General features: G+C 41.7%; 1 protein-coding gene across 2 annotated transcripts in view; it reads right to left on the reverse strand.

Annotated features, from left to right (window-relative positions):
* Positions 1-2,708: 2,708 nt before the first annotated feature.
* The window catches only part of AFG2A (AFG2 AAA ATPase homolog A), a 205,071-nt gene continuing 183,155 nt past the window's right edge, over positions 2,709-24,624 (reverse strand). Inside the window, exon 16 of one of the 2 annotated variants that reach the window (XM_056325750.1) lies at positions 2,709-3,976. In XM_056325750.1, the coding sequence (XP_056181725.1) occupies positions 3,800-3,976 (177 nt within the window). In that variant the 3' untranslated portion in view covers positions 2,709-3,799. The remainder of the gene's footprint in view (positions 3,977-24,624) is intronic. The other variant, XR_008819656.1, reaches the window with a different exon arrangement.

Here is a 24,624-nt window from a genome sequence, read left to right on the forward strand (position 1 = left end):
CATGAACCATGTCCATCAGTTAACTTCAGCTCACTGGGCAGTACATGGCAAAACACGGGGCTTTACAATTCGTTTTTGTCTTTACCCCATCAGCACAGAGTTTGATGTTTGCTTCACAGGGGAAACGTCATCCACAGACAGCCTTCCCACAGCACTAGACCGATGCTCAGTTACAGCAGCATTATGTTTGGCATATGCCCAGTCTCTGAAGGAGAAGAACCACACTTTGACATTAAAAATGAGTAAAGAAACTAAAAGGAAAGAGCCAGCATACACAAACCAGAGCAGTCAACTTTAAGCACACGATATTTGAAAGGGCTGACAAATACATTCATTTTGAATAACCACCTTTGAAAATTATCTTTGCTCTGTCCCTGATGTTCACCCTCGCACCTGAACTCAGTAAACCTCATGCTCTGTTCTCATTTACAGACTGTAGGAAAACTATCCACAATAAACTTCATTCTTTTTCCAGCATTAGGAATTGTATATTGTACTTGCAGTGAAAATCTGTTTTATGCATTAGGGAGAACACAGGACTGAACTTTTTTCAAGTTCAGTGAAGACATTTTTGCATTTTGATCATAAATATTCTCCTGGTCATTTTTGGCAAACCTGTCAAAAGACATTTTATGCCATTTTGCAAGACGTTGTTATTGGAGGAAAAAGTTAAACTTTGTATTTAAACAAAATGTGCCTGAAACTGATTTAATGTTAGCAATTCTGCAACTCAAGCAGTATTTGGGCCAAAAACTGGCTCCAAAAGATAATGGCAGGCAGGAAAAAGACTGTATTTCTAAGGAAAGTAAAGAAATACGTCTAGGAACCACTTCAGAAGTTAGAGAGGATGGGAGAGAGATGTGGTTCTCAGATGCCTTCTCTTCTGCTCGCTGAGCCTCTATCGTTTTATTAAAATTAAATCTTACGTAAACATCCAAACAACAATAAACCTGATTAACCCAGCAGAAGAAAGAACACCCTTATCTTTGATTTACCCTGAAGCGTAGAGGTGTTCAGGCTCATATGGTTTCACAGTACAGGCAATTTGATTCTGTGCCAAGGCACAATGTGCTCAGTAAAACACGCTGTGAAAAGTTCAGCTCTGAATTAAACCCCACTCATTCAGATGACAGGCTAACAGAAGATACTTTGGAAGTGCTCTGTCCTACAGTGCCCTCATCAGTAAGTTCCAATGAGAGGCTGAGGGTGCAAAAGTGCTCACCGGGATGGATTATGATAGGACTACCTTGCTGATGTGCTTTGACCCAGACCGAATTTTTTGTTATTTTCCAGAATTCTGATAAGAGGGTTCCAAGTTGCTGGTCCGTGATAACAGTGATCTGTCATTATGGACAAGAAGGGGAATCATCATACCTTTCTTTAAATCTCAATTTATCTGTGATGGAGTAAGATTTTGAATGGTATCAGACTAGCCAAATTTACCAGACAGAATATTTGGGAGCAACAGAAACCTTCTAGGGACTTCAAAAATTTGCCATAACTTATTTTTTTTTAAGAGTATCTTCCTTTTTGAAAAATCAAGTTCCACAATCCCAGCGATACAAAGGGGACCTTCCTACATTCAAAATCACTTCAGGCACGTAGGTATGTATCAAGAGATTTGGTGCCCTATGGATAAATGTGGTACCACGCAGATGAGAGGATGTTTGCAGGGATGTTTTTTTCCCCCAAGGAACAAACAGCAGTCACAGGCCAGGATTCTCTTCTAAAGTCCGAAAATTCAATGTGCAAAATTCCCTCTGATGGCAACAGGAATCCATCCAGCCAGCTCCTACCTGCCTCTCTCAGTTCAGATTCACACCTTGGTGCAGGCTCCCAAGGGATCTGAGCACTTCCCAAGGAATTGGCAATCCAGTTTTGCTACTCATCTGGAGCATCACATAGTGCTATTCTTAGGATACAAAATTACAAAGAGAATTCATCACTGGCAGTAAAAACCACAGTCTCTCTTTCCTTCCTTTGGGAACACATGCTGGGGGAAAGTGCTAGGGGATAACAGCATGGCATTTAATTTTTGGAAACATCAAAAATGTAATGTTTATGATAAATGGCTTGCATCCTGAGCTTCAAGTTAGAGTATATAGAATTTAGAAAAGGAAGATAAAGTAGTTTCAAATTCAGTCTTGATTCCCAAGGCAACTTATCCAGTTTATCATTTGCTTAATTCACTCTGTCTGTTGTACTACTAAAGAGTCAAACAATGAAAAAAAAAACAACCTGCACATACATCAGATGAACTAAGTAAACGATTAAGAAAATGTTTTTCCTCATCCTCTAATCCTTTTCAGTCACAGTAAAATTAAATGCTAATTACAGCAAGAGGAGGTTAGAATAAAAGCAATAGAAAAGTTGTAGTTTAAAACCAGTAGATTTCTGTTTGAAAGCTACAAATGGTGCACAGAGTGGAACTAAGTAAAGAAAAGCCATAATCAAGGCCAAGAGATTACTTTTTAAATTTCATATTGATAATATAAGTAAATATAGTAGAAATAAACCAGTAATAATTCTGTAGAAATTTATATAATTTTATGAGAAATCTCTCTTAGTTCTATACAAATTTCTCATAAAATTACATAAATTTCTACAGAATTATTACTGGTTTATGAATACATATAAAATGACTGCAAGAAAGAAAAGTCTTCAGAACCATCAATAAACAAATAAAAAAAATAACTTTACATAAAGCCTGAAATTAAATTTCTTCTTTACTTCAATAGGTAAAAGCAGGACTTGGCTAAAATTTTGACCTGTAAATTCTTCTACTTACCTGCAAAACACCAGGAAAACACAGAACTACCCACTGAAAATCAGGTTTTTTAATATGAAATCTGGTTTGTACTGGTTTTGCTTTACCTTGCCCGTTATTTTTCAGTCTGGAATAGAAAGGCTCGGTCTTTCTGTTATGGGGAAAAAAGCTGAAAATGCATTTGCTTAACTGCGTTTCATACTGAGTGCAAGAGCAGAGAGCCCATAAGGACCTCTTGTCGTTTCAACAGATGATATTATGAAGAAATGGGCTGAAAAGATTTTATCTGTCCCTGAACTATTTTGTGGTCATTTCTAACAGTTTTTGCAAGGAGGTTTTCTTACTCGTTAATTAGGATTCATTAGGATTTTAAATGGCCAGCTTTAAATTACCTATCAACATTCCTATTTATTTTGACGGAAGCAAACAAAACCCAAAAATCTTCCAGTGATGCCTGGCAGTGGTTTCAGGTTAGCCCGATGTACATTTTTTATGTATGTACAGTTTTTAAGGTGCCTACTCTCCGGTATGTGTAAAAAGGAGCTGTTTAAGACCAAAGATTAATGTTTCGCTGTAATCAGTTGGGATGCCTTAGCTTTATCTCGGAAAGCTCGATGTTCGGCAAGCCTGTTTGGCAGCTTTTCTGGAGATCATAAATCAAAAGATTCAGAATAATTTTCAGCATTTTTTGTAGTGAGGCCGCTCCCTAGGTCTGCGCCTCACTGGGATGGTCCCTGGGATTAAACTGTGGTTAAGGCAGGAACAAATGAAGACGGTAATGTCACTTGTTGCTACTCTCTTTAGGGCCAAGAATCCACCAAAAATTCAGAATTTGATAATTAACTGTATAATATATATTTTTGGATGATATCAGTTACACTCAAAACTTCCACACAGGCATTTATTATGATGACTCTGCCCTTCAGTTAACTTTGGACACTCCACTCCATACAAAATTCTTTGGCTTTTGACAGCTTTACAAAGGAAATTTGCTATTCACACCATGAATGGGGGCACGCATTAATTTGCTTTTCAGAGCATGTGCAGTCCACTTCGCTGCTGATAATCTGCATAAAACTGGATTAATGAATCGGGAATTCTTGGGGTCACGACAGTCAGCGCGTAGCGAAAGTGCCGTCCCATGATAGATTTGGCATGTATGTCTTCCTGAAGAGCTAAAAGGGCTGCTTCTCTACAGACTGCTGTTATCTGCAAAGAAACAATAAAAAAACAAAACACATAGCATTATTATTATTATTATTATAAAATATGTTACTTGAAAGGAAGAAAGCGAACACAAGAATATCAGCCTACTCCAAAAGCAAGATACTCATAAGGATAGTGTTTCTCCAATTTTTTTTTTTAATAAATGAGGTTGTAGGTGATTAGGACATCCAAGAAACAGGATATAGCTCAAAACTCAAACCACAGTAACACATTTCATATCACAGCATGTTGCAAATTAACTTGATAATCATATTACCTTGTGTTAAACTCCCCACAACACCTGATAAATTAAAACCCAAACAACCCGCGACACATTTTTCTGTCTCCAAAGAGCAAAGGCAGATATTCCCAGACACTTTTCTTTCTCAGCTTTACGCTGGGAAAGAAGTAAAAGCAATTAATTCAGAAAGGAAGGCTAGAAGGGGAGGGATGTGTGGAAGGGGAGGAGGGTTAAGGTCTCATACCCTGCAATGTGTTTTTAAGCTCTCTGGACTTCAGACAGCGGAAACAGACTGATGCCAGTGTCACTCTAAAGACACATTACTGTGGTGAAAAGAGCTTGTGGAATGAAAAGAGATATTGTGATTTCCAGTGCAACAGGGAAAACAGTGATTGATATTGACTGCTCCCTTATATCTGTAAATGAAAGAGCCAGCTGAAACACATTTGTCCAGCTATTCAGCATATTTTCTCTGTTTGTTCACTTACTGAAAGGAGTTCCCCCGCTTATGCTGTGCTAATGGTTGCCAAAGCCATTTAGTAGCTTTTTAGAGGATTTAGCAGCATGTTTAGGAAGCTTTCAGAAGAAAACATGCATGGATTTAGATGGCTTTGTCAAGTTACAACAATATTACTATTAGTTCTGTGCTGCTCTAATGAGCAGCGAAGCTAAACACTGCTGTTATGCATGTTAATGCTTTTCAGGACTTCAGAGACAGTTAAGCGTGGAAGTGTAGCTGAGATTCAGTGCACCAACTTCTTGCAGAGATTAATACATCATCTAGAAAGTTAATAGAGGGATCTCGGTCCTTCCGTTCAGGATTTTCTCTAAGTAGACAGTGTGACTATTTCCCTATCTCTAACACAAACCTAAAGACACTCAAAGAAGAAACACCCAAGCAAGATCAAACTGCACCACCCCACCCCCACCCCCCATCGTTGATGGAAAAACAGATCCAAGCGTTCTGGACTCTAAATCTGTGTTGGTCTTTGAAGCAGGGGTCCATTTTCTTTTGATAAACACTGCATTCAGGGTGAGTTCACGAAATGAAGAGGAAGAGACCACCTGGGGGTTTTAACAAGCATTATTAAAAACCCCAAAATGCAGTACAGCAGGTTTTGACTGGCCCGTTCTGCTCACAGAGACCATCGCCGATCTACAGCACCGAAATGACAAAGGAGGGTATCACTGCAGCACAGGACATTCACTGGGTAGGAGCTGGTACGTTTTACTGAAGGAGAAGCTGAAGGAAAGACTGTCAAGTTGGCAGATCCAAAAAAGAAGGAACACCACCCACTGCCAGTCTTACTTCTTGTTTTATTTGTACGCTGATACGCTCAGGAGGAATTTGCCCATAAGCTCATACTTCTGATGATGCTTTTACATTTTGTCTATTCTCTGCCAAGTAACAGTGATGTAACAGCAGTAACAGTGATGACAATTAACCTCCAAAGGATTTTTTTGTTTTATTCTTGAAGACTGAACCATAAGTTCTGTGATAACTGAAAATATATTAGACATGAGGACGCACCAGAAAACTGATTTTTTGGGGTGGTTTTTTTTTTTTTTTTGCTTCCCAGGTACATTTAATCTGCTTTTAAGGGAAGCGGAAAAAAACTTTAAGGCATGAATTATTGTCCTCTCTTTTCCTGGCTGCACTCAAAATTTTTGTGGAATAAATCTTGTATACTTTATGGAGTAATAAACAGCAGGCATTATGGCTCAGTGTTTAAAATTTGGGTCCTCGCATCTGGTCACACAAGTCACATGGCATTATTTCCATTCCTTGGCTAACCCAGAGTATCAGGTTTCTGAGGTAAGAGATTTGACATGGCAAGTTTGATTATTTTTCTTCATTCGAGTATGCAAACTTTAAAGAAAAAAAGTCCTCACAAGCGTTCTCACTTGCTAGTAAAGTTAAATTACTCGTGCAAAGCAAACACAAGTAGTAATCTAACCACAGTGAAATGGGAGTGAATTAATCTGGTGAAATCTGCTGCATTATTGGCCTAAGGTCTTCTGGGTTTTCATAGGTATTTCTTGTCACAGTCACATTAGGACATTTCTTACTAGACCAAGCAACTGAAGGGTTTACAAATATAAATTTTGCCTAGATTAAAAAACCAACATAGATTGGGACAATTGAGGCCAAGGGGGAAGGTAGCAGAAGGGGCCATTTGACAACAATGGAAGTGATTCAGGATACTGTAACAGGTGCCGCTATCTCATCACGCGCTGTATAAAAAGCACTTTTCTTTGTCTTAAAACTGCTAATTTAACCAAGTGCCTCCTAGTTCACTGAGAACGGGGATTCATCCATTATTCCCCATCCACCTTCCCCGTATTGTCGATGATTTTACGGAGTTTTCCCTCACCCCCTCTCAGCCAAGCCTTTGCAAGCTGAAGAGTCCTCAGTGACTCGGTCCCTGCTCCTGCAGCCCTTATCCATCCTTCAGCCCACCTGCCATGTCATCTTCACCAGTTCTGTTCCATCCCCTTGCTGTGGAGCGGCTGAAGCCTGGCAGGGCGTGGCTGGAGCCGTACCACGGCATAGCGATGTTCCTGGCTGGCTTGCAATTCCTTTCCTGTTATTGTATTTGCCATCGCATCAGCGCTGAGATATTTCTCAGAAAATTATCCACACTGCCTCCGGTATCTTTTCCCGAGTGACGATATCTAAATTCAGTGGTATACTCATGAGTTTGAAGTCTTGGTGATTTTCTTTTCTCTCCATTGCATTTATATAGCTTCTGCCTATCTCTATAAATGAATGCTGTGAACTAACATCGCCTCTCTGCCAGTTTTAAGACATTTCTTAATTATTTTCAAATACAAATCCAAGGGGTAACCATTTTTACCTTTTCAGTATAAAAAAAAGAAGACAAAAAAAAAAGTGCAGTCTTTTGGATCTCTATGTGTCATGAGGGATAGGAAAAATGTCCTAGACCTGTTCCAAAGGCAAAATCGCAGCTCAGAGTACTGAGGAACAGAATAGGTGTTCTTAACTGCATCTGAGTATAGAGTGGCTTTCGTCATTGAGTGTGAAAGCAGTAATGAAGACATTAAGTGATTGTCAGAAACAACAGTGATTAAGCAGCAACAGACCAGGCAGCAGGTAATTAAGCAATAACTACTGAGGTGTGGGGTGTTATTGCAGAAATGAATAGCCAGCCAGGTGTGGCTGAATACTATTGAATCTATGAGTAGCAGAATATACCCTAGTTGGATTACTAATATAATTATAAATGAAAGTTTAACAAACACGATTCTCAGTTTCAATGGAATAAGAGCAAATTACTGACCCATGCACGTCTGCTGTCCTCTCTCAACACAGAAATAATTTTGAATTCACGTACTTAAAACAGACTATCATTTTTTTAAAGGACTGATTTATCATTGGAATGGGTGCTTTAACATCAGAAAATAAACAACTAAGTTAGAATCCTACTTCAAAGTCAAAAAGGTGACTGTATCAAGTTATCCTGGGAGCTGGGAGGAAAGGAGAACTAAAACTTGCTATTTGAACAACACCACTCCCCCCCCCCCCCCCCGACTGATCAGTAATAAGCAAAACCACACATAAGCTCACAGCTATGGTGCAAACAATGATGAGTCCCAAAAAGAAAAGGATTTACACCTAATCATTTCCTCCCTCCCCATTTCACTCTCAGCAACAATAAAATACCCAGTGCCAGTTACTGTCCCCCTGAATAAACAACATTCAGCATAACCCATCTTTCTCCCGAAACCAATGGTTACACTGGCTGATTCAGCTTGGCCGATTCTCCCCCATTCTGGCATTAAGCGCCAACTCTCTCCTAGTGGACTGAAAGTCCTTTTCAGCTTCTTTGTATTTAAAGTGCTCTAAATAGCTTTAAAGAATCTTAAAAAAAAAAAAAAAAGAAAAAAAAGAAAAGGAAAAAAGAAATGAGCTTCTGTGTTAAAGACTTAGGTATTTTCAAGAAAGTGGTTTTGTTAGTGCAGAGTCTGTTGGGAACACCTGTGAATGTCGGGTTTAATTGGGCTGCAGCTGGTGTCGATTGTGTGCGCAGTAACTGGCAGCCACTGGCTGGCTGTACATTGTGTTTCATTTTCCTTTTTCCTTCCTTTTTAACTTGCTCCTCCACCCCGCCAGTTAAAGTTGTAAGGGATTGTGTGTAAGAGGGATTAGGAGCCTGGAAACAGAATAGTACCCTGCGGTTTGTGAATAGCGCAAATTGTGGCGCTTCCTGGATGAAAACTACCTGCGAGGCTGTGCGCCCATGCGGTGCACGCCTGCTAGGCAGCGGCAAAGGAGGATTGTGTATAGGTTTGGGGAGTTTGCTTTCCCACTCTGTTAAGGAGAGATAAAAGGTTCATACATGGCATTTTAAAAAGATGTGAATAACTCCTGGGTCAGGGCATCTGTTTCTCACTCAGGGAAATTCCTACCCGTGTCAGGCACCTCCTCTTACCCCTGCATCAGAAGCTGCTCTACGGAGAGCAATAACCTTATCCCCACAAAACTGGGGAAGTCAGAGAGCTCTCAGGACCCAGGGCTGTCGCCTGATTGAAGAAAGAGGTGGGCATAGACTCCTTGCCAAAGCGACAACAGAAAGCAAACCAGGAGAAGATGCACGGTAGGCAGAGAGGCTAAAAGGGAGTAACAGGGAAAGAGATTGCTGACCGTATTCTAAAATCCACATAAATATCTCAATTCAGTCACTCCAGCAGCACACAACTTTCCGCCCGGGATTTGTATGAGGCTCAGTGCGACGCTGGGCACAGATGGTAAATACCTCTAGGTTTTTGCCACCACTGGCAGGTCACTCCTGCCCAAAGTGCAGGATGCTGCAGCCTCTTTCCCCCTTCTCCTTTGTGCAGGCACCACCCGCTGCTGGCTGCAGCCTCCCACCCCTCTCTTGTGCTGGCTCCGGCACTAAGCTGGCCCTTTCATTAACTGATTCAATGCACCAGACCATCGGAAAACTAATCCAGAAAAAAGTGGGGGGCGGGGGGGGGGAGCAAAAAAAAGCCTTAGCTTGCTGCTGGGGTAATGAGATGGGCTCACAGGGGGATTCAACAAGCACCAGTCAGCACGGGAGGCGTGGAGAGCACAGCAAGTGGGATGCCTCTTCCTTCAGTAGAAGAGAGCTGCTGGATGGCCTCATGACATTTTGTGCTCACTTCCCCTGTTTTGGCATCCCTGCGCTGCTGCTGCTGCACACGGCCGTCTGTCTGCACCAGCTCAGGTAGCAGCACAGTGCCGGCTGCGCTAGAAACGTGCCCCACGGAACGCTTTTGTACAACATCATACTTTTAAAGATAAAAATACTAATTTAAGATGTCACAAATACCATTTCTGCTTTAAAATGAGCTAAACGGAGGGGCTTTTAATTGGTGACAGGTGCAGGTTTTTCAAAACAGCTTAAATCTAGTACTCTCGTGTTTCAACTTTCCTGTTTCATGTGTAAAACAGGGAAATATAAGGTAACATGACATTTTCTCTTCTCTGAGAAAATAAATTCTTACAGACCACTACAAAACTTGTTCTGTTTAGAAGATAAAGTTTCCAATACTATGAATTAATTGATCACCCTGTGATAAATTTTGATCTAATCTTTGAAAGACAAAGAACTGCCCGTTGTATGTGTAGCCCTTCATTCTGCTCAGTTCTATGATCTCCACATGTAAATGGGAGGGATTATACGTTTGGGCATTTTGCAAATGGAAAAGAATCTATTCTAACCCAAAAATGATAAAGTATATTAGCATAATGCTTTTCATACAGTATCCATTCATTCCTCAGATTCATATACTGTACCTACCACTGGAGCTTTGGAGTGAATTTACTTAACACATGATTGTCGCTCTATAAAACTTTCCTAACTCAAGTATGCGAGGCACTCACAGGCCACACAAGTGCCTCAGTGAGACAGAGGCTTCCTTGATCTCTAAGCAACTGTGTTTTATGTTATTAGTTTTCCTCAAGTTAAAGTGCATGCATCTATATGGTTCTGTATTCACAAACACTGCCTCGTAACAGATGAGTCCCTACTCACATTGCAGCCATCCTCTGCAATGATATCCTATAATTAAATATATTTTTTAATAAAAAGATAAGACTTCTTTCTTCCTTGTTTACTAAAGAGACATTCAATATGAGCAGACATTGGATAGCCTACTTTAAAACACGTCTGTAGTTATGAAGCTGCACCTTTGCAATTCTTAAATAAAAAGGACAGGTATTACGTCTATCTCGTGGTATCTACTGATCCAACAGTAGATAAAAAGGACAGGTATTATGTCTGTCTTGTGATATCTACTGATCCAACAGTCTGGGCAAACAAGCCCTGCTGTCCCTGATTTAGGAGAAGTTGTTAAGAAAATGTAATCGAACAAAACCAGCTCTATTAATGATGTCTGTTAAGTGAACTTAGCTCGGAACAGATTGGCCCACATCTTCACTATTTAATCTACAGTTTGCTTATTTGTGTAATTCTGCAGAGTGGTGTGCACGTGACCATGCATGTGGGTGCTCACAGCTTACCTGAAGTGCTGCACAGGGATATAAAGTGGTTGTGCCACCTGCACACACCTGGTCTGACCAGGATGATGGTTCCCACTCAGCTTTTACCATGGCAGCCACAGCTGCCTTCGGGGGCTGCAGAAGAGACCAAATCCTCCTTCTGCCCTCTCCTCCCGGTCTCAGCTGGAAGGGCCAAGCTCCAGATTCACCTCAGCTACCTGCTGTGGTCACCTGGTGCCAAAGAGCCTGGCATGGCTGAGCCAGACAGCTGGCCAGTTGCTCTTGTGGGACAGCGGCATCATAGCAACAACTTACAAGGCAGCAGTGACCACAAAATGCTGCATTTAATTCCTCTTTCAGTACCAAAAACTGAGTGCAGGTTGTGCCTGTGCAGCAGACGGTATCGCATGTATCAGTAGCTCTTATTCTACAAAGCTTGAACACGCCCAGAGAAGGGAAAGATGAGGTATGTAGCCAAAATTAAGCATATGTATCATAACTATAGCACATGATGACAGCTAAGGAGAATAAACCAGAGCCTTCAGTGGTACATGTGAAGTGTCATCACACATACCTCTGCTCATCCTGACATGTTCTAACAGAGCAAAGCTTTGACTCCATCTGCAAGCTTTCTTTTTTCTTCTTTCCACTCTCTTAAAAAATATTACTGGATGTGGTATCCTTCCAAGCAATATATAAAACATGTAAATTCCAATTTAACTTTTGTAACTACAAGCCCAAAATGCAGCTATTTTCCAAAACGCACTCTGTCGATATGGCTCCCATCACTTTGGCAAAGACATGGCGTAGCTACACCTTTCACAAAGGAATTCCGTAACAAAACGAGTTTTTACATGCTAGGACTAAATATTTTTAAACAGTACTCTCTGCCAACTTCAAGTTTCAGCTATATTTGTGCAACTAAAGAAAAAAAATAAAAATCACACACATGTTTCTATACAAGATTAAGCTGCATTTCTGGTTAACCTCAGAATTATTTCATTTTTATATAAACATTTAATGAGAAAGTTTAACTTCTTCCCTTCAATGAGGAAAAGGAAGCCAAGCCACTAGAAAAACAGAGCCTTTCTATGTGTGTGTGTGTGTGTGCGCGCGCACTCATTTTAATTAAAAGTAATTAACAGAATACTGCATTCTCACTCACAGTATGCTGTTACTACAGAGGACCTGTACACAGAGCCAATGCTGTTTTGCCGAATGCCGCTAGCAAGACAGATTGAATTAAGCAAATAAAAATTTTAAACCAGAAGACTTGGAGGACACCATTAGCTGTAGCTGTCATGAGTTTCTCTCTAGAAAAACAAAACAAAAGAAAAAACTGCAAAACAGATTTGGCAGCTTCCACCTTATGAAGCCTATCATAGCGTAGGTATTAAGTAGTTGTTGTATTTGCTTGCTTCCTTTTCAGATTTTGAAGCAGACAGATATGAGGTTGGGCGATACGTTCAGCATACTCTCTATTTCTTGCACTGAAAAATAATCCACGCTTTTGTTTCTCAAACCAGTAATTCCTTTCTCAAGTTTAACCTGGGAGAATAACAGCGGCCTTAGACTCCTATCAAAACAAACCAAATAAAAGCAATTCTGCAAAATTGGGAGAAGTGCCCTCCCTTCCTTAAAAATATTTTTTTTTCCTTAATAGAGCACAGCCAGTCTAGAACTGTCTTTCAACTCCTTTCAGCTCCAGCAGCATTTCTATTACATTATATCACCATTTAAAGATTGCTAGAGCCCTAAACTTTTGAATCCACCCAGCAAAAAGCAAAGTCAAAAATTCTTTTTTCATGGGTTTATTTAAGCCCTCCCTTTCATCCTGTCTTTGGAGCTATGGCAAATAACTGTCTCTGATTTGGATCTTGCATAGCAGGTTACTGGCAACTGGATCTGTAGTTACCTACGTTTCAGATACCCTAACACAGTATCGTAAAAGCAAACAAGCTCAGTTAAAAATGATGGCCAGGAAGTCTAGCAAATCTTCTGGAAGCTTAGTGTTTCTATCAGTTTGGACAGAAAGCATACAAATCCCATGATAGCCAGAAAAAGAGATGCCTCCTTCCTGGGTCTCTGTATGGCTATTTACACATGCATATACATCCCGAGTTGAGGCAGGGAGTGAGAAAAGACATATGTTCTGTAGGGCCTTTAGATTGCAAGATGAAGAATGCCCTTAATGGAAGCTCTCTGGCTTTTCTTTATTGGGTTCTCCGTTTCTGGAAGGTGTGAGTGAGATGTCTCCTGTGGAGTATCTATTTCCTTGGCAGAATGCTAGAGGAATTTCAAACTGTTTCTAAGTTTACCTCTTGGAGCTTCCCCGGTACCCAGCTGCTCATGTTTCCCAGGAAATTCAGGGAGGAGGACTACTGCACGCCTGTGTTCCGGCGAGGCAGAATACGGCTTGGAAGACAGTCAGAACTAGAAAGCAATGCTGTTAAGACACAGCTAGATGCCTCCATGTACAGCTATTACTCCTAAAGAAGGCAACAAAAAGGCTGGTAAAGAACTTTAAGTTTTAACGCAAGTTGTGCTTGTGCAAGAAAATAAAAGTATTTATAGCAAGAAAAAAAAAAAAAATATATAAGAAACCAGAAAAGCAGCATATCAACAGTTACCTTGAGTTAAGGATTTATGTAAGGGGTATATTTTAATGGAATAGAAAATCAATAACATAGCATTAAAACAAACATGACAGTGTGACCTGTCTTCCCAACAGTCAGTCTAAACCAGCGATGCACGGCTCAACACCTCTTTTCATCTGGTCCCTTGATGAGCTTGTTCCAAATGCTAACCAGCAGGAACCTAATTCATCAACACAGAAGGGAGTAGTTTTTACTGGTTTAGCACCCTGAACTGGCTCACCCAGGACACAGGCAGGAAGGCAGGCAAGGGAGGAAGGCTCTGAAGGCATGGAAAAGGATGAGACTGCAGCAGAAAGCAGGTTTAACGCACACCGAAGCTTAGAGACGTATTGATCCTAAATACAAATGCTTTCACTTGTGCAACTTCTTGTCACTCATCTGCCAATCCAAAAGCCTATGCAAGATTCATCTAATTAAGAAAAGTATATGCCTGACATATAGAAAGGAATTCACTGGTGCAGGCAGCCTTTTGGATAGTCCTTTCAGGCGGGCAGCCCCCATGTTTCCCGTAAGGATCTTGATGTTCTCACTTGACATCCCTCTGTCTATTGGCTTTAAGATTTGCATGCTTTAAAAAAAAAACAGTATTTTGAGTTATTCAGTCAAAAAACAATAAAATTATATTGTCAATAACAGCGTATCTGCTAATCACTTTCAGTTTCAATAAAAGCTTCAAACAACACATCTCAGGTGTATCCCTGTTGTGTCTACTGCATATAGTCCGTAGGGAAGTGTGAGCCACTGCTTCTGGTCTAAAATTAGCCAGCCCAGTGAATCACTGAGTGCCTGCTATGAGGGATTCATAGCACCATCCCAAAGTACCAGCTCCCTCACAAGTGGAACAGCCTGTCACCAGTATAGTTGCCCCCCATCACTCTGGCAACAAGCCAAAGAACAGAGCGAGGCAGCATAAGGTGAAATGCCCAAATGTAAGAACCTGTAGCCAGAGCTGTCACCTATCTTCAGTGAAAAGTTACGAGTGATCAGATTAACAAGGTATCTGATTTTGCATGGTTAACATTAAAACTTGTCATTTGAGTGCCCTCTTGCAGCTGAGAAAACGGAATCCACGTCATGTCTGAAAGTCACTTCAGTATTCTAGATAACCGGATCTGCTACTCCGTGGATAACAGATCCAACGTAGCAATTTCCCCCATTTCTTCTCTTTCATACTTGTAAACGCCTTCTCACTTTGTGCCATGTCATTATGAAAACCTCCTTAGTCTCTTGGGTTTTCTCCCCCTCCTTCCTTGTCTAGGCAAGACAATGTAATGCAGATTTCGAGCACTACGAAGACTTCGAAAATGGGTCACTTGCATTTTTCTTCACTTAACAAAGACGTTTTACATTCAAAACTTATGCTCAACATTTTTTGCTAGTATGCATAGGAGAAAGCAGGGGAGGCTCCCTTCCCTTCCCTCCAGGTTGCATGCAGCTTGCTTTTTAATGTTAACAGCACTTCAGCTTCCAGAAAGTTGCAGACTGGCATGCTACTCAAAACAATTTAAGGCCAGAAATTTATGAAATTTATGCTTACTAGTGTTCAGCTATGAGGGCCGCCCCTCCAGCTCTGTGACATTTGCTGTCCTTGGCCACAGTGCTCTAGATGCAATGTCCCTCACTTCAAGCCCTTGCCTTTGTGCTCACATCTTAAAGCACAGTAGCTCTGGGCCCCCTGCACAGGAGGCACGAATCTGAAAGACCCCAGGAAGCCCCCCAGGCCACCCAAGCCCTGCAGAGAGTCACCTACCTTTTCCCAGCAGTGACACAGGGAGGTGAGAGTGATCACAGCCGTTAGGTAGGTGCTTAACATTTGAGGGAGGCTGTCTGCAGACGCTGTTGCATACAGCATTACTGTTCTCGCAGTCACTGAGATAATGCCAGGTGTCTCCCACCTTTCCCGGAAACGGGAAGATTTGCGAGGATAGCATCTAACACCACTGCAGAGGCTGAGACCAAGGAGGGAGGGAATGATGCCCGAAGGAGCTGCTATAGCTGTAGCACAGCAGAGGATGCCAAAAGAGTGAGCTGAGAAAGGTCAACTATAACAGAACTAAGGACCACAGCTAAAAAACCCTCAAAAGCCACCAAGAAATGCTAATGCAACCAGCAACAGGACTGACCTGTGCAACTGAAGTGCTCCCCAGGTTTGAGGGACAGTTACAAACTGAAGTTACTGGAAGGTTTCCTGCAGGAGCGTGCCTCTTGCTATGTGGCTGTTTTCCCTACAGAGCGTAAACTCTGCCAGAGAAAAGATTCTGTTCCCCGTGGTTTCTACCACTACAGAAAGGCATCTTATCAGCTCTCTTTGTCCAAACGGCTACCAAGAAAAAGGAGGAAAGAAAGACGAAGGGAACAACTATTACGGAGAGCAACGGGAAAGTCAGACAGGACCCTTGGGCTGGGAGGGCTTTTGGTGGAAGAGAGGAAGGAGAAAAGGAGAAAAAAATACCAGTACTGTGGGTTGTACAGATCCCAGCCAGCTCTCAAATCTGTAGCCTGAAAAGTAAGTCAAAAAGCAGTCTTAGCCTGTGCTGCAAGCCTCTGCACAAGAAATATGCAAGCATGGATCTTCCAATTATCTAGCAGTCTTTTATGGGGGAAGCTGGGTGAACACACAGGAAAAGATCATCTGGTCCTCTGTGCTGCGGATGCACTCCTCTTGATAGAGCCTGTAGCATAAGGATGCCTTCTCATGAAATTCCATAAATATTTCACTACGCTGAATCGTGCGGCCAAGTCATACAATTACACAATAAAGCACAACTGCTCTTTCTCAATGCCATTCTAGCCTATCTAGCAGGCTCAGAAATCACTTAGCAGTCCACTTTGCACAGTGCAGACTGTAGAGGAGGATGCTAAAGATGACAGCATCCAACAGCGCGGGCCAAGTGGCCATGAGTGGAAAAGGCAGAAAATAAAGGACACCTTAATTAGCGGGCAACACCGACACTGTCTTTAGCTCACACTGCTCTGCCTTCCTAGCACAGATTTCTACAACTGATATTGTCCCTAGCCCCTTGTCAAGAGATCCGTTCATAAGATTTGCTCAGGAATTGCCTGTGTGCATGAGAAAGCGTGAGAAAGTGTATTAAGTTTACTCATTTTATGTCAGATGCACAGACGCTAGGAGGACCGGGACAGCAAGTGTTTTAGCCTCTCTCCAAACACAGTAAAAGATGATTTTAGAATGAAGATGGCACATACAGGACGCTACCACAGAAGCACTGGTATCCATACTGAACCAAAACACAACAGTATTTTCTCTCTGCTTTGTAATTATTCAGTACTGTACAGATCAGGAGATGTTCTTAACATTTCCTACTTGATATCAAATCTAATATTTTTCGTACTATCTGGAAGACTTTGTGATATCGATTGTTTGCTTTGTGTGGTACGGGCAAGTTTGAAGTGCAAGAAATGTCATGGGGAAGCTGGATTTCGTTGCTTCCTTTCATCCGTGTGATGCCACACAACCGTTAATTTACCTCAGCAGCCCAAATTTGTGAAGGCGCTTGTCTTAGCCCAAAGGGTACATAGGAAAGTGCCTCGTCTCTGTGTTCATGGGCTGCAGCAGAAAGTGCAGGTTGTACAGCACAGCTGTAATGCAGAAAGACTCGCTCGTGCTGTAATGTGCATCTCCTACTTACCGAGTGCAGTTATGACTTAAAAATCAAATACTAACTCTAAGAGACTTGGTAATGGGCGCAGTGTCACCGCCACACTCCAGCACCAACGTCCTCCCCACCCCTGCCAACATAACCACATCGGGAACAGCAACCACAGCACCACAGAGCCCTGCAACAACGCGGGACTGTCACGGTCCATCATTAAATGCTATTTTGCTAAATTAAAGGCCACAAATAAGTCATCTTGTATCCATAAGCATATGCATGCCAAAGGCCTCTCCCCTTCTGATATTTCCCTCAGCTGTGGATCATTCAAAATCCCATGGAAGACATATTTCAACTTTCATACTTTTTTTCTTTTTTGGTAAGAGGAGGACCTTCCACCCCTCAGTGGACACAGTATTCAAACTACACTGCCAAATATTATATGATGTCCTTTCCAGAGTTAATTTTTAATTTCCTGACTCTACTGCATGACAAATTTTCAAATTGTCTTGGCAGTCACTTCACTGCATGTGCAGACCTAATTGCAGAAGTGAATGCAGAGTCAGCCCAAATGAAAACCTCCGGACTAACTGAAGAATTTCTGCAGAATTAGTTACTTGGTTGAATTAAGTTCCAGCGAGCACCACAGCCCAAGAAACAATTGCAAATGTAACACAAAGGGTGCAAACCTTTCTTGCCCCAGCCTGCTGTGCAGTAAGGGGAGGCAGGTGTCTTCAACATGTCACTCAAAAGCCCAATGATTTTCCATTTTTGTTTTTTAATGCCACAATTCATAACCCACAGATGTTGTGCACAGCTATAAATCTTGGCACCCTTTCCACTATGAAAGAATTTCCCCTGGTATTCAATTTTCTTTGCTTTACCTTAAGTCACCCTAATCATGCTGACATCTACTATCGATGATTATATTAGCCCTAAAAGATCCTTAAACAAATGAAAAGGACTGACTTCCACTCCTAAAGTTCTGCTTCCAATTTTCTAAAGGAAATTAAATAATGTATAAATCAAATGCTGGGCGCAGGCCCAGGCAGCTGAACATCACTTTGTCCTTTCAAAGTGAAGATGAAGTGTCTGCTACAGAAGGGACAAGCCAAGAGAAATAAAGCTTAACCTCAGCTCCATGTGAAAGTGATTTGGGATAATCGGGGGAATCTGCAAAGAGGTTAAAAAGGGGACCACATACTAACAGGAGAACTTTACACGATGATCAAAAATATACCAAGAGCTGACCTTCACCTGGGGGAGCTGCACAGCACTGGCAGTCTGTTACACCAGAGCGGAGGACGAAGGGCAGGAGAAGGAAGAGATGAGCAGGAAGTCAAACATCTATTTATAGCTGGCATTTGTCATGTCATGGCAATCTTATCAGGGTTTTTTTCAGTTTGCAAGATTTATCAGTAAGCACTGCCTGACAACCTTTACATCAAGTCAGCAAGTCAGCCATGCAGTAAACGTACGTGCTACTTTCCAATTCTCCTTTAGCTAATACATACTACTTAGATTATGAAGTTGGCCACCAAGGGACTTCTTAATTTATGTACTACTGATGGACTGCTGATCCTTCTCTTTAACACAGTATATATCTGGAAGGGGAAAAAACCATTAAATATGTGTTAGATATTTCCCTGGTATTATTTTCTAAGCAAGCGATTGCTTTAATTGCCACAAGGCATTTCTTAAAACTAATGGGAACAGATGTATTTTGTAATATGATTTTTCTATTAAAAGAAGATCCTGACAAGTTTACATGGCTTCAGCACAAGTTTATGCCGACATTTTCGCACACAGAAGAGTGAGTTTGAAATCTCAGGTCGTTTACTAGACTTCATAATTAGGGTCAACATAACCCTGTTTGCATAACCCAAACTTTGATGGAGAGAAAAAGATGTGGCATTCAGCTGTTAATGATACAACTAAGTACACTCTTGGCTATTTACAAAATCTTCCTCTCTTCACCTTTGAAAGATACAGGATATTTGAGATGCAATGCAAACAGCCCTTAAACTTAGATGGCAGAAGAGTATAGTCTTTACACTTCCCTGGGAAACCAGGAAAATTATTTTCAATGCTGCCATTTAGCAGTTGTTTGGTCTGTCACAACACTGAGTAGATGGCAAAGTAGGGATAACCACGCAACAGTTACATATACATGCTAATTCAACAAACATCCTGCCTAGCTGTTGCAAACACGTCAGGAAATGCTTTACTGTTAAAAAAACCACCAAACTTTAAAAAGTCAAGTCTGTATATATACTCTTCATTGGTAGAGTTATTTTAAAGTATGTAATGAGTGCTACTGCCATTTAAATCTCAGGATACAAATTCATCTGAACATTAAGCACACTTGATTCAGAAGAACCAACAGGTTACTGGATTCATGGACTTGTAGTCTACCCACAAGTGTCTGTGTATTTCATGAGAGCCTAGAACAGAGCGAGGTTAGAATAGACTTCAGGAATGCTATTTCAGTATAAAGAGGCAATTCAATCAACTGTCATGAGCTGGGTGATTCCTTCCTATCCATCTCCCTGCTTCCTCTCTCCTAACAGACCCCCCCTGCAAACAAAGCATTAGCCCATGCTAAGGCTGTGTTTAAAAAAGCAAACCAAGCAAAGGAACTAGGGGGCTTTAGCGGGACCACAGGGCTTTATACAAACACTACTAGAATAAACTCCTCTGTAAAGACCTCCAAGTTTCACATCACTTTGTCTCTGCAGGTTACCAAATATCAATAACAAGAAGAAAAAAACAAACCATAAAGAAGGATGGGAAGAAGTAGGAAGTTTTCACAGAATGTGGTTGTTTGCCATCCTTGAATTTAAACAAAACCAGACATGCAATATGTTACTCACACATGAAAAGAGGAGAGCCAAAAAGGGAAGGAGGGACTTCTCTCTTTTCCTCCCTCCTTGTTTCAAGGAAGCATCCCTGAAAGCACTCAGGCATCTGCTTCGGGTTCCCCTGACGTCAGTAAATATGACTGAAGCAAAGCACATGCTTTAATACATTCCAAAACACTTATCTGTTTCCAGTAATGAGAAGCTAAATGGAAATTATAAATCAATGAGCAGAACATGCTTAATCAACAAACAAGAAATTGTTTGACTTTAAGATGATGGTACTTACTGGTTCTGCAAAACTTTGTCTCAGTAATACCCATTATGAGAATGAGAGACAGTTTCTAGTGCAGGATTTAATCAATTAATTTCTGAATGCTAAAATACATGCGCTGGTAACAGAAAGGAGTTGAGATTAATACCAGTCACATTTCTTTGGTGCTTAATATCTTAAACACAGCATTAACATTAAATAGTTAAATTAGTTACAGCTAGGTTATTAAGTACAAAGCACCTATCAGAAGCAGTAGTATCCTGGGTTCCCGAAGTCCTGCGGAGTATGTATGTAACATAAAGATCTTCTACAAACTACCACACTTAATTTCCACAGCCACCCAAATCCTCTGTTCCCAAGGTGTAAACCCTCTGCATTTCACATCTAAGCTTGTTAAATACTCGACACAGAAAGCCAGGGCCTTCCACCAAGAGCCAGAAGACAAGAGAAAGTAGGCAATGAAACAGTTAGTCACTAAGTGTTTCTACCTATTTTTTTTTTTTTAATATTGATGTCTCCAGTAAAAGGAGAATAGGAAAAAACATGAAGGTCTGGTACAAGTCTATTCACCCCTGCTGGATCATTTTGCTATGGCTGCTGGGCTGGAATGGTCAGCAGCTCAGGCAGTGTGCAGCTGGTGCTCTCGGAGAGGTTGGGAGAGGGGTACAAAATACGGGCTCTTCTGCTGGAGTGCAGGGGACATTACACACTGGGGACCCTGCTGGGGTTAAGCAACAGTTGCTCCGAACAGGAGTCAGCCATTTGACTATCCCTTTTCTAATGGACTGAACATAGGATTACAGGTCTTGGCTCTATCACTGATGTCGTTTTTCAGCACCTAGCAAGCTCTGCTGTCACCCAGAATGGCTTGCCTTCCTGGGATCGGTGCTCATTCACATCCTAAACCTCACGGACCATTATTAGCTCCCTGGGACAGGCTCCAGTTCGTTAGATCCTGTATAGCAATGTCTGTGCATGTGTGTCTCCTTTATACAGGTTCTCATTTGTATTTAAAATCTTATCGTCTGCCTACTGGAAAAAAAACAGGACCTGCAATCTACAGTGACTTTGAGGTTGTCACCATCTGCTGCAACTGTTAATTATTTAAGCACAGGATATTGCCTCTAATGTCTCTTCTGATAACGGGGCGCACAAGACTGACCCAAAGCTGAACAAGTGTTAATATATACTTGAAACAGGCACAGAGGAATGCAGCGGGGACACATGGCTGGCATGTGCAAGCCTGATGTGCCCGTCTCCAGCAGCTCCAGGACACCCCCTTGCTGGGAGCTGGTCTCTGCACGTGGGTCCCTGCCACCCCGTTCTGCCCACAGGTAGCAGAGGGTGACAGGTACCAACCAGTACCTGGCATAGCAGGGACTGGTCCCAGGGACTGCCATGGGAATTACTGTAGTGGGATCTAATTCCCCAGTAACAGGCAGGATTGTGTCCTAAATTAGCAGTTTCTGGCTTTCATTAGGTTTATTTATCCTCGGGCAAAGTTATCTGTTGGCACAACTCCCCTGGGTATTATGCCAGCAAAGACTTTGGCCTAATAATTTCAGATTGATTTCCATAGCACCATCTTTTTGTGGCTTTGGGAAGACTGTTTGTACACCCTGCTATAGACCTTACAGAAGCAAATACCAAATCTGAAGGAAGATTTTGACTATGCAACTACTCCTTCAAGTAAAAAAAAAAAAAAAAAAAAAAAGAGTAGCCTAGACCATGGGCAAAAAATCCAGATTGAAATATATTTAACAAATATGGAAAGTTAATGCTCTCCTGTAGATTGCTTTGTGAGTTATTCGCACCTCAATATTCTCCACGGTTGAAAGTGTATGAATGAGTTGGAAGACAAAGCGATCTAATCACAAGAGATCAGCAGTAATTTATCCTGTGGAAGATTTACATGCAGCAGCCATGTGTGTTTGTTTATGATCTCTACATCTGGTAATGAGTTTTTGACATGATGGAAAGCTGCAGTAGAATAATGCACTCTGTTCCTCACACTGGCTAATTAATGCTCTACTTAATCTGGAAAAAGGCATTTTAAAAATAAACATTAATTTTCAGCAGATGATAAAGAATAGGTAACAAGTGAATCACATAGCATAGGCCTGAAAACTGGTGTAGCAACCTCAAAAGCATAAAAAAAGGTAATTTTTAACTCCTAGAGTACCACACGAGTGTGTGTACACGTAACGCCTCTCCAACACTGCATACACTACATTAAGATTCAATTTTTTTCTAAAAAAGAAGTGCAGGCAGGCATTTTCTCCTTGCAGCAGTTTTCCTGTTGCATGGCTTCAAGAGTGACAGGCCTTAGGATACCTGCAGAGACGATCAAAGCCTCAGCTGTAATCTCTAGGAACGACAGTAAAAACCAGTAAGAGATGGATGGCAGAGCTAAAATATTCCCCATCGTTCACACGCTGGGTGTGAAACTATGGTTTGCATTCACAAGTTACCTGCAGTAACACTGCTGGCGATCATCCTCGACCTCATTCTGACCATTAATAAAATAAGCAGTAAATCAAAATTTCCACAAGTGACGTTGACAGGAAAAGCAGCCGGTGCAAAGATGGTTAGACATCGGATCCCCACCAAAAAAAAAAAAAAAAAAAAAGGCTGGGGAGATGGTGTTCAGCCTGTCCTCTGCCTGCAGGGCTGGCTGCTGGGGGGGAGCAGGGGGGGCTCCGTGTCCTCAGCTTCCACTAAAGTCATTCCATTGCTTTTAGTCACTTCACCAAGACCTTGTCTCCACAGGATGTTATGCTGGAACAGCTACTGCATTTACATTCACACCCTATCTCATTCCAGGATAACTTCCTCACATTGACGTGCCCTTAGAAGTACAAGAAAGAGCATTCGTCTGTGGCTGCATTTAGCCCTAGGCTGAAGTCTCACGAGGTAACAGAGATTTGGCTTTATCTTATAAACTGTGCTAATATATATCACCACCCTTTGGACTGAAACCAACTGCTTCTCTTTAATCTCCCAATCATTTCCCACAGAAAGCGTGTACTTTCTTTAGCCCACGAAAGAAGGCAAGGATGTTAGGAAAATCCGAGGGATTGCAGGGCACGGAAAGCCTGTATAAGCTGCATTCAAGAGCAGATTTCCCAGCCTCAGATACCAGGTGAGCTATGAAATGGCCCCTTTCAGCGATTAAGAAATTCCCATGCTGGTGAAAAGAAAAACTGCTTAGGCTACAAGTACTGAGGAACACCACTGCAGAACCTTAATTCCCCAGCTGGAATTTAAAGGTAAGTCAGGTAAAACAGATAAACGCAGAGCAAACAAAGGAGTAGAGACTGAAGCTTTTCATGTATACTGAAGTGACATCAAAATACGGTTTCTCCTGCCAAGCACAGCTCCCACCCTCCCACTCATACAGCCAGCATACCAAGCTTGTAACTCGGGAGGTTTTGCGTGCTCTTTAGCTGCAATAGAAAATGCATTTTTGCAGTCCTCACAGCTCAGACCCCTAATTATAACCCACAGAGACCACCTGCAAGGTCCCTGTCTCCCCGGCTCAGATTTCCCGACACGAGCACTGAGGCCGAAGCAGAGAACCATGTGTCTGACGGGGATATTCTGGCGGACAGGACCTGTGAGGTACGACCAGGTAAGGTCAATAATGACAGGAATGGTGAGTTATCAAAATGGAACCAGCAATCCCCTAAAACCACTTCAGTTTCAGGAAAAGAGGGTGCAGGCTGAAGTCTGCAGAGCAGCACCAGCCTCTGCTGCAGCACTAAGCCCAAGTGAGCCAACAGCATACCGTTTCTGAAAGGGACCCGTTTTCTCCACACTTCCATCAATGCTTTCCTGATAAAGATTTTCATTACGTTTTTTGTCGGTGCCTGTAAGTCAGTGGGTTTCTAGGTCTGCAGAACATCTTTGTTGCACTTAGACTAACTCTTGCGTTTCCTTGGTTCGAAGAGAAAACAAGGTACGGCTTCAAACAGTGTAGGGCTGCAGTTTCAGTGCTGCAGAATCCCCACTTACCCGCTTCTTCTCTTTCCTCAATTCTCTATCTGATTTACAGTTTACTTAACAGGCCATATGGGAAACATGTCGGGAAAGCATGCATCCGGGTTCATGTTCAGAATAAATACTTTTTATTAGTATTCCCATGACCTGCAGCAATAGACTACATTAGTCACCCACAAATATGTATAATCATTCAATCATTTAAATATGTTTTCAAAACAGAATACATTTTAAGATATAGATCAACTAAATATTCCTCTACAGCTTTCTAACACCTATTTCCTAAAACTTTACCATTTCCACCTGAGATAGAAAGCATTATCTTTCAAGTGTGGAGTCAATATAGATACAAGAACATAAACGCATGGGTCCATGTGAAAAGTGCAGCCTGCAGACTATTAGCGGTACCTGGTCTGCGCAGTTTTCTTAACAAAAGAACGATGAAGTGCAGCAGGAAAAGAGCTGAAAATGGATGCTGAAGTAAATTGCCATCTATCAAG

Source organism: Falco biarmicus, chromosome 1, assembly GCF_023638135.1.
Source record: "Falco biarmicus isolate bFalBia1 chromosome 1, bFalBia1.pri, whole genome shotgun sequence".
NCBI lineage: Eukaryota > Metazoa > Chordata > Aves > Falconiformes > Falconidae > Falco > Falco biarmicus.